We start from the raw sequence: 11,062 nt of genomic DNA, 5'->3' as shown, positions 1-11,062 counted from the left end.
CTCGTAAGACCGGCAGAACCACGAAGAGCCATTGAATGGGAGACAGGTGACGCAAATGCAAAGGCAGACCTAGTCTTATAAATCAGCTGGAGTGAACTGAGGCACCTGCGAGGATGTAAAACATCACGAGACGTATGGTTGAAACTTGAAGGCATGCATGTATATAAGTATGCTTTTCCGTTGCCTAGTACCCATAACACAAGCTTTTCTTAGCTTACTTTGGGTCTAGGTCAATTGGTGTGAATTGTCCCGTGATATTTACGTGCAGAACGATCGGTATCCGGGGCCAAGCCAAGTTGTTTTCAAAGGGAAGCGTAGGTTGTCGTAAGTGCAGAAATATCGGTGTCCGGGGCCAAATAAAGTTATTCTCAAAGAGAAAAGTGCAAATCGTCGTAAGTGCAGAAAAATCGATGTCCGGGGCCAAACAAAGTTGTTCTCAAAGAGAGAAGTGTAAGTCGTCGTAAGTGCAGAAAGATCGGCGTGTTGAGGTTTGTAATCACGCGACGCGGTTGATAGGTATTGGCAGCTACGAAAATGTTTAATGTTAAAAGTATTGTGACATCATTGTCACTGTCGTTTATATCTTGAGTATGTGTGGTTTGCTTTATAAAATGTTTTTATAGAAATTGATTTAATATAGTTTAATTATGGTGCTTTTATAATTTCATTTACTTCTCCCTTCAAGAGGTTATGGGCCCAGCAATAATATAGAATGATTGGAATGTGATGGAATAAATGTATCAAAAATGTATCATCCGCGAGTGACATATCATAACAGCTCTCAATATGAAAATAACGTTTAAGTACACTTGACCCATTTTATTAAATATTGCCTAAAATATATTATTTGAAAACTGATTTTACAAAATGAAACTTTTCAAACCGAGAATTTTAAAACATGGCGATGACTAGCTAATGATTTGAAGGAAATTTTAACAAATAATGATGAAAAACAAAGTAAATAAATTGAAAATTGTCTCTTCTTCTTCTCTTTTAAAATATGGCTTTTCTGTCCTGATTAATAGGACAATTTCGCCAGTGTCAAGGTAAACTCTCTTTGAGAGGGACGTTGTACGGTGATTGTAGTTTATCCAACTTGATAGTAAAATTCCAGAAACCACGTGGAGACCACTTGCGCATTAAAAAATGTTAGACACGAGAGCCATATAGAATTTTGGTATCACTGTTAAGGTTAATCGCCGCATAAAACACTATCAAAATTATACTTCAACTAGCCAAAGAAACAGAAATAGCAAAATTAGATATTGTCTACATCCGCCATTTTCGAATGCCACAAATCGAATCCGAAAATTGTCTCATTGAGTGACAGTTGCATGACATTCGGCATGGGCCGCAGATGAGATATGAGTATGACATGACAATCGACAGATTGTCCGTGTCAAATCGACGTCGGTGGTCTATGCCAATGCAAATTGTATGAGGTTAGTGTTTTTAATGTTTTGTTATTTTAGTTGCATTGTTTTTTTTTGTTTGTTGTTTTATATTCAAGGTAATTTTGTCGCCTTCCGTGAAGTCGCCAAGCGGTCACAGCGGAAGACCAGCGTTGGCCTACAATGCCAACACTATGCTGAGCTGGGACCGCTTCGCGATTTCGCATATTGTTTTATTTTTTTAATGTATTTTTATTATGTTTTATATACGTGCGAAGAGCGAATAAATATTTCTATTTCTATTTCTAAAAACATAAAAATAGCAAGAATGATGCAAAATTAAGATTACTGATCCTCAACGCAGTGGAGAAATCCTTGACATGTCATATTATATGTTGCGAAAATGCAAAGACCATGATCACAAAATTAGACAACATTTTTCATATTAATTAAAGAAGCAGAAACCGCAAAAGAAAATAACTTTTATACATTCAAATATACTCACGACATTGCTTCAAGTTTAAGCCAGTTACAAATCATATAAAATTAAAAATTTAGGAGAAAAGCTCACGACATTCAAATAGCGAAAACTCATACCTCTTTACCAGAAGAATATAATTATTTTAAAACAGCATGGAATTCGACAACAAAAGCAGAAAAAACACTAGATAACTTAGTGTCTAGAATCCTATCAGAACTGGCAATAAAGCCATTTATTTCGCAAAACAATAAAGAAAATTCAGTACCAATTTACGCCAAAAATGATGAAGGAATCATCCAGAACGCATATCATGTTAGAGAGAGATAGTGTTTTCGTTGCGGAAAATCTGGCCTTATAGCCAGATTTTGTAGAAATAATGAAAATTTCAAAATTATCCAAATTTGAACAATTTGAATAGAAACAAAAAATTATGTGATTTTTGCAAACGGCATAATCACACTGAACAAGACAATGGAAATTTTGATCTCAACATGAAAGAGGTAATTTTGCCAGTTATAATAGACTGGTGCATCATGTCATATGATCAACAATAGTCAACTTTTGAAGAAAATTAGAGCCATTGAAACAGAAATAGTTTGTGCAAACAATAATATTATGAAAGCGGAACTCGTTGGAGAATTTGAAACAGATACAGCATATTTTAAAAGAGTTATGTATGTTCCAGACTTAGCGAAGAATTTAATATCTGTCAATTCTATTACTAGCCAAAATGGACGGGTAGAATTTTTTGAAGATGCTGTGGTAGTAACGAGCGGTAACAGAATATTATGTCGGGGCAAGAAAGTCCCACAGATCAACAGACAGCAGACATTCTGACAAAATGTTTGCATGCTGTCAAGTTCCAGAGGTTTCGTGACAGGATGCTCACATAGACTCCATCTCCATCGTTGTGGTAGTCGAATCCTTACAGTTTGGATTATCTTAATTGAGGTTTAACATTGGTGAGATGCACATACTCTTTGAAGAAGTGATAGTTGTGAAAGATACTATATTTTTTAAAGTGTAGAAGTATAGTTGGTTTTATGGACCATTAACTTAGAAATTAGGATTAGTATTAAGTGTGTTTCAGACTTTACATCTAAATTTGAACTCATTGCGTCAGTCTGAATGTCTCAATGGGTATCATGAATTAATATTGTATTTTTAGTGAGTGTAGTTATTAACAGATTAATTGATAATTTGTAATTGATAGTTATAGTTATGTGATGATGTGGTACTAAGATTTTAAAGCTCTAAAATTGAATTAGATGGAAGAAGGTCATTGCTTATTTGTTAAATAATAAATTAAATAACTACAGAAAACGAGGTAAAAAGCATTTACCTCGAAATGGTTTTCGATTTACTACACATTGCAAAAAATAGACATACCCAATTAGCTGACGTGAGAATAGAAATGAATGAAGATTTGATTTCGATTATGCTGCTGTACACTTTACCAAGCTTCGAAAACTTAAGATGTGCTATAGAGTCTAGAGATACGTAGCCAGATCCGGAAACGATTGACTTTCACTGATCTCAAGTCTGCATTCTTTTGGACTTTTGACACCGTTGATTACGATTTCGATATCGAGCGACGATTCCGTGCGCTGACAATTCAATTCTTTGCGACTACATTAAATATAGCCGTGGTGGCCTAGTGGTTTGACCTATCGCCTCTCAAGCAGAGGGTCGTGGGTTCGAACCCCGACTCGCACCTCTGAGTTTTTCGAAATTCATGTGCGGAATTACATTTGAAATTTACCACGAGCTTTGCGGTGAAGGAAAACATCGTGAGGAAACCTGTACAAACCTGCGAAGCGATTCAATGGTGCGTGCGAAGTTCCCAATCCGCACTGGGCCCGCGTGGGAACTATGGCCCAAGCTCTCTTGTTCTGAGAGGAGGCCTGTGCCCAGCAGTGGGACGTATATAGGCTGGGATGACATTAAATATAATAATGATAACATACCGACAGCAGCGCCACACCTACCAGGTCCAATTATGTTTTTAAACCATCCAGGAACCTATTGAAACGTACACAAAAAATTTCATCTATGTCGGTCCAGCCGTTTAGGAGGGAGGAGTTAACTGACAAACACACGTACAGAAAAATTATATATATTAAGATATATTTAGGTAAACGGAAAGTACTGTTTGTTACATACCCTACAAATTTTGATTCTATTTGATTTTTTCACAGCTTCAAGGGACTATAGATATATGGTTTTAATTTCCACCCCTTCCCGAGATAAAAGGTCTTGACAGACCGACGGAGAGAAAAACCATGAACATTTTGTATGGGAAAATATTTTTCATTTATTTTATTTTTGGTCAATTTGCCAATGTTTTTACTTATTATCCTATTCCTGACGAAGCCAAATCCAAAAACACAAGAATAATAAAAAATTCTCCAGCCATTCTTGAGTTATAAATGGTGTAACTAACACGACTTTGTTTTATATGGATTACAGAAAACTTTACTTGCACTGCTAGCATAATAACTAAAACGGAACTAAAACTATTATTTTTATTGAAGAGCTTCTCGTATCCTTATAAGAGACTGATGTTTTCCTAATAAATGCATCATTTCAGCTACACTGGGGCCCTCAGGCAATCCACTAAGCACCAATCGAAGCATTTTCATTAGCATTGGAAATTTAATATTATTTTTGGTAGAAAAATCTCTCAAACACTGCTTCAAATGGGTTTGATCATAAGGTTTTAATGACTCCAAATCATGTACGAACTTCTCAAGTAATTGCTTGTTTATCTCACTCTGATTGTATTTAGAAGGCAATATCCAGAGGAATGCATATTTGATAGAAATTAACTCATCCAATGTAGCGATTCTGGCTGTTGCCCACTCCAATACATTCTTAACATGATCATCACTAATGTTCAGGTTTTCTAGGGGATACGTCTTTTTTACAAGTTGCTGCAATTGAGATATAAGTGTTAAGGATTCAATTTCATTCTGCAACCGGCGTTTTATTTCTAGTTTGTTACATTCTCCAAGTAGATCTGGATTAAGACGGCTTGGATGTGAAGATATTTTATTTATCTGAAACTAATGATTCGAGGTTAAGTAAGTCATGCACGACAAATGGACAATCACATTATTAACAAATTAAATTAACACCTCTTGTGCTAATTCATCCATAGATTTCAGCATAATCCCAGCTCCTGGCACATGATCGAACCCGCCGCCTGCTAGCGTGATGTAATTGACGAGGGCCAGAGGAAACACACCTGTGACAAAATATTTTTGATAGTTATCATAAAACGTACCTACATGTTATTAATTTACATATACATATGTATATAAAACACTAATATGACTGATGATGATGAGGTGATTCCGTAGTTTTGATAAGCAAACATTACAAAAGCAAAATTATAACGAAAAATTTAACAGACTACAAAAAACCATGAAAATAATTTTCTACCAGTCTGAACTCTGAAGTGGGTCGGTGCCTCAGCACGAGCCAGCAGGAGTGGACCTATAGTCATCTACCTCACCTACGCACTTTATATTGGGCTTCAATCACTCCTGCTGGCTCGTGCTGAGGCACCGACTGATTTCAGACTGGTAGAAAAATATTTTCATGGTTTTTTGTAGTTGGTTAAATTTTTTGTTATAATTTTTTTTCACTCTTTATAGTGTAAATAATCTAAGATACAATAGTTTAAAATGAACTGCTCGTCACCTTTTACGAAAGATTGTTTTTTCCGATGCAGAGACGTTCATTATTAAGGAGTCCTGGTGCTTCACCACCCGTTTTACCATATGCATTACGAGGAGCATAAATTGCTTAGCAACTGTGTCAAAGTAATTAAATTTTAACCCGTGAAATACTTGTTATTGAGTAGTAACTCCGATGGTCAACTGTGGTCTTCATCATCAGTTCCACTTCACCAAATGATGATTTTCAACCAAACCAAACTGATAACCTCCTCCTTTTTTGAAGTCGGTTAAAAGTTATTTAAAAATAGCAAAGTGATGTGCTAGGCCCTATACTATGAAGCGCAAAATTCGAACTTCGTATCTTGCCGTCCCACTGACGCTAATATTACTTATTTAATATGAGAGTGAGAGGGATAGTATGATAGGCATTTTCACTAAAACATGAAAACATGTACCTAGCAACGGCATAGTTAAGGAAAAGTTAAATATGGTCAGACTTTACGCCGTTGCTAGGTACATGTTTTAATGAAAATGCCCTGATACGAACTTCTATTTTCGAATTTCGTAGTAGCCCCCTATTTCGTAGTAGCTTGATAGCAAAAACTACAAAACCATACCTACACAACAAAAGTTTGATCACACCAAATTTAAAATCTCACTTTATTTTCGGTCATCGGCGGAAAAATGGCCAAATTAGTCATGAATTGGTTCACAAGTCACAAGAAGAGAAAACGAGGTAGGTAGACCATTTAATGGTGGGTTGATGACATTAATGCCATTGCAGTACAAGTATGGACAAGAGTGGCCAATAATAGAGAAGAATGGCGACAGTTGGAGGTTGTTGTCAACTATTTATTTTATTTATTCCTCTTAATGGCGGCCATAAGGCTTGGGCCAATGTCAGTTAAATTAAAGATAAATATTCTTCTTATTCACGTTATACGGTGATTGTAGTTTTTGCAACTTGATAGCAAAATTCCAGAAACCACGAGGAGACAACTTGCGCATTAAAAAGTGTCAGTCAGACACGAGAGCAATATAAAATTTTGTGATCACTGTTCACTGTTAAGGTTAATCGCCGCATAAAACACTATCAAAATTATACTTCAACTAGCCAAAGAAGCAGAAATACCTAAATTAGATATCGTCTACATCCGCCATGTTCGAATGCTACAAATCGAAAAGTCTTTGTCAACTAGTGGCATAAAATAAAAAAAGAGTTGATGCATAATAAAATTAGTAGTGGATGAGTGCACTGTATATTATCTTAAACTACATGTTTAAAAAAATATGTAACTTATTTAAACAGGCTGAATAAAGGCTATTATTATTATATAGGGTGGAAAGTTGATATGGAGCAGCAATACTAGGTTGAGTGAGGGTGAGACACTAACTTTAGTTAAAATGTTCAGTTTTTAGTTGTCTACATACTGTTTAATTTTCTTTAAGCATAAAGTATTCATATTCGTAAAAAAACAACATGCGAAAGTTTCACTTTGCTAATTAGTACCCTACGAACTGTATGGAAAAAGTTTTCTTTCATTTGTGGGTGTTCTAGTACTCTAACCTTAGTTGGTCTCAAAGAGTGTTTTAATACTTGATAGAAATGGGACCGATTGCCATTAAAAAACAAAGTCAAATCTGTAGATTGTCTCGTCGATTGTCATCACTCAGAAGTTAGTTAAGGTCTCCTAAGACCATTTTCGCGTAGCAGCAAGGGATCTAGTAGCTGCCCTTGGCTGCCCATCTCAACTTTCCACTCTGTATGTATACTGAGTGGCAAAAAAATCTGGCCCTGAAATGTATGCAGAAATAGGTAATTTTGTATGTAGAGTGGGCCAAATTTTGTGCCACTGAGTATATTATCATAATATACACCTACCTTTTAATCTGTAATCTTCTACTTTGACATCCTTTTGCCTTTTGCTTAGCTTAGTGCCATCTGCATTCACTATCAAAGGCAAGTGACCAAACAATGGTGGTTTCCATCCAAATGCCCTTAAAAAGACAAAATGATTAATTTACCTTACTTGTTGAAGTAAGAAATCATAAACACTGTAAATAGTGTCGAACTCTTACCTGTAGATCAGTAAATGTTTAGTAGTAGATATCTGCCATTCCACACCTCTTAGAACATGAGTTATACCCATAAGATGATCATCAACCACATTTGCAAAGTGGTATGTTGGAAATCCATCAGATTTCATCAAAACAGGGTCACCTTCATTGATAGACACATCATATGCAATCCCTCCAAAGATCAAATCTTCAAAATATTGGCAGTCAGATGTGAGCTGCAGTTTTATGGATATCATGATTTAATTTTGACCACTGTTACAATGTTACATCATTAGGAGCTCTGAATGCAAAGAGGCAGCTAAGTTTAGTAAGTAATTTCAATTATTTTACTTAAGTAAGAATAAAGAATTCCTATTAAATAGAAGCCGTGGTGGCCTAGTGGTTTGACCTATAGCCTCTTAAGCAGAGGGTTGTGGGTTCAAACCCCGGCTCGCACCTCTGAGTTTTTCGAAATTCATGTGCAGAATTACATTTGAAATTTACCACGAGCTTTGTGGTGAAGGAAAACATCGTGAGGAAACCTGCACAAACCTGCGAAGCGATTCAATGGTACATGCGAAGTTCCCAATCCGCACTGGGCCCGCGTGGGAACTATGGCCCAAGCCCTCTTGTTCTGAGAGGAGGCCTCTGCCCAGCAGTGGGACGTATATAGGCTGGGATAATGAATTACAATACAAACCTTAAATCTTATGCAATTAGGAGTGCCTGCAGTTATTTTTTCCTTAGTCTCCTTCGATGAAAGGTTACGACATCTATTATCATACTTTGGTATGCTGTATGACCGGACAGCATCTCGACGAAGTAAATTTAATCTACGCTCTGTACAAAAACATCTGTAGGCAGAACCATTCTCAAGGAGTTTAGTAATATTTTGTCTGAAAATAACATTATGCTATAACTAAAGCAGCTGCTTTAATAGATTCAGACACAAAATTGGCTAATACACTCACAATCATATAGACCATGAACAAAACTACACATACATTAATATATGCAATGGGATACTCATAGCAGTTGAAACGCTTGTAAGTGCCACAAGAGTTGAAGTGAATGGTTACACACACGGCTACAAAAACAAACTAATTGCACAAAAGGAGAATGCATGAAATGAATGAGTAAGTAAATAAATGTCAAGAATCCTGCTATCATTACATGACATTTTGTAGCTGTGTGTGTATTCGCTTGAACTCTCGTAGCACTACCTAGACAACTGGCCCTGTACTATAAATAAATAAATAAATATAATGGGACAATTAACACCAATTAACCTAGTCCAAAGTAAGCTTAGCAAAGCTTGTGTTATGGGTACTAAGCAACGGATAAATATAATTATTTAGATAGATACATACTTAAATACATATTAAACACCCAAGACCCGAGAAAAAACATTTGTATTTTTCATACAAATATCTGCCCCGACACGGGAATTGAACCCGGGACCTCAGGCTTCGTAGTCAGGTTCTCTAACCACTAGGCCATCTGATTGTCAAACCACTATGATGTGGTGGTACTATGAAGTGTAAAATTCGAATTTCGTGTCTTGCAAGTGCTGATGCTTATGTTATTTAATACAAGAGTGAGGGACGGCACGATACGAACTTGGATTTTCGAATTTCGTAGTAGCCCCTCTAGTGATTTATATTATGAAGTGAAATTTTAGGTTAGAATTTTGCTAACCTATACAAATACTACTACCCTTTACTATTTAAACATTTTAATAATACGAAACAGGTTAGCAGATATTATTTATCTATTACTTACTTATATATATCCAACCTCTCGCTCTGTATATATGGCCCATTGCGACCTCCAATACTAGGCCCTTCATCACAAGTAATTCCCGCCCATTCTAAATCTGCAATAAGCGCTTCGACTGAACCTTGAATTTTACGTGTCTGATCGGTGTCTTCTATACGGAGAATGAATGATCCTTTATGTGATATAGCAAACAATTTATTGTACAATGCTGTTCTTAAGCCACCCAGATGAAGATAGCCAGTTGGACTTGGTGCAAATCGAACTCTTGGAGCGTCCGTCATAAAACAGCGAATAAGAGAACACATTGATAATCGCTGTAAAAGTTTCATGATTATTCAATGTAGCTTGATCAGCCTGGAATGCAACGATATTTTTCTCGAGGACTTGCTCAATCCCGGTCCGGTCAAGCGAACTGATAACGATAACGCAAGAAAGAACAGAATCTTTGTAGCAGTAGTAGCACAACGAATAAAGTAAGTAAAACTGACAATGGATAGATAGACTGACCTGACAACAAACAAAACAACACAGATCAGATTCCCAGACTATTATATCAAATCAAGGAAGGATACTATGGTCGACGCCATAATTCGTGAGACTGAATAAATTGACAATTCATTGTGCTCGTGTTGCCACAGAAACGCTAAGTCGCGAAAGGGATGCCGCTATATGCAAACCAAATATTGTATACTATTGTTGTTGTTTCTTTAAAAAAATATGGCTCTGTCCATTGGAGGACAATTTTGCCAGTGTCTAGTAGTTTTTGCCGTTGTACGGTAAAAAAATTCTAGAAAACGAAATATGAGAGGTAATGGTGGATGAACGATGACAGCGCGAATCCTATATTTGTATACTAAAACCTCTTTATTTTGGAAAACCATAACTCTATGTCATTCCGTGTTCTCAGCAACCGTTGAGTTGATTACAAATTTAGTTAGAGCTCTTCTCGATGCCCGATGCTAAAACATGATTCATAAACGTCTGTTAGCGCTAATCAGTCGATCAAGGCTCTGCTAAAGTTAGCCGTAGTCCTTTATCTCTTGCTAAGTCACAATATCCGCCACAAGTTTGAACAGCTGACTTTGACTAGAGCAAAGGTACCGCAGTTTAAAAAAAACAGGAAAATTTAATTTGTATTTAAAAATCCTTAAATTAGCAACAATAAATATGAAAAAAAATAAGGATGATTAACATAATTATGGCTTTTTGCCAACATAAACATGCGGATCTGGCGGGAAAACAAACATCTCGCTTCCTGGTAATTGCTGTCACTGCTGTCAATCCATGGTTTTTTGTCTTTGATTTGTCAAGGTGGCCACATAACGCGTCTAATCCGTCTATCAGCTCAACAACTAGCAGACTGCTAGCAAGCGTTTATGAATGACAACCGTCTAGCTTAATCAGTCTGCTGTAACAGACATCAAACAATATGTTAGTCTTTCGATGCTGTACCGATGGAGGGTTGTATGTTGTATGCTAGTTTAATCGCTGATTCATTATCAATTCGCAAAGTACGCGTGTCAATATTTACTTTTAGATCTTGTAACAACCTTTTCATCCAAATAATCTCTCGACTTGCTTCACTGGCCGCTACTATCTCCGCTTCGGTAGGCGACAGTGCAACCGTGGTTTGCTGTGAGCTTCGCCAGGATATGGCCGATCCAGCATAC

General features: G+C 36.6%; 1 protein-coding gene across 6 annotated transcripts; it reads right to left on the bottom strand.

Annotated features, from left to right (window-relative positions):
- Window positions 1–4,397: 4,397 nt before the first annotated feature.
- GluRS-m (putative glutamate--tRNA ligase, mitochondrial) lies at window positions 4,398–10,041 on the bottom strand. 6 transcript variants are annotated; one of them, XM_074092449.1, is made up of 7 exons: window positions 9,900–10,040; window positions 9,396–9,746; window positions 8,314–8,509; window positions 7,635–7,849; window positions 7,438–7,553; window positions 5,010–5,119; window positions 4,398–4,937 (listed from the first exon to the last, which is right to left on the bottom strand). In XM_074092449.1, the coding sequence occupies exons 2-7, from the start codon at window positions 9,719–9,721 to the stop codon at window positions 4,398–4,400; spliced, it is 1,503 nt and encodes a 500-aa protein (XP_073948550.1). In that variant the 5' UTR covers window positions 9,722–9,746; window positions 9,900–10,040. The 6 variants fall into 6 exon arrangements, with proteins under 6 accessions (XP_073948550.1, XP_073948559.1, XP_073948578.1 ...); XM_074092458.1 differs by having other exon boundaries at window positions 9,396–9,706; XM_074092477.1 differs by having other exon boundaries at window positions 7,635–7,914; window positions 8,314–8,467; window positions 9,396–9,489; window positions 9,900–10,038.
- Window positions 10,042–11,062: the final 1,021 nt, after the last annotated feature.

The sequence above is a fragment of the Choristoneura fumiferana genome, chromosome Z (assembly GCF_025370935.1).
Source record: "Choristoneura fumiferana chromosome Z, NRCan_CFum_1, whole genome shotgun sequence".
NCBI lineage: Eukaryota > Metazoa > Arthropoda > Insecta > Lepidoptera > Tortricidae > Choristoneura > Choristoneura fumiferana.
Note: the sequence above shows the minus strand (reverse complement) of the source record. Positions and strands in the feature narration are given on the sequence as shown.

What these genes read in the sequence shown, in the direction of transcription:
- GluRS-m (XM_074092438.1), bottom strand. Translation starts at nt 9,721, where the DNA reads ATGAAACTTTTACAGCGATTATCAATGTGTTCTCTTATTCGCTGTTTT. An exon ending in AAACATTTACTGATCTACAG is followed by an intron (nt 7,554 to 7,634) that starts GTAAGAGTTCGA and finishes TGTCTTTTTAAG; the next exon opens with GGCATTTGGATGGAAACCAC. An exon ending in TGGATGAATTAGCACAAGAG is followed by an intron (nt 4,938 to 5,009) that starts GTGTTAATTTAA and finishes TCGAATCATTAG; the next exon opens with TTTCAGATAAATAAAATATC.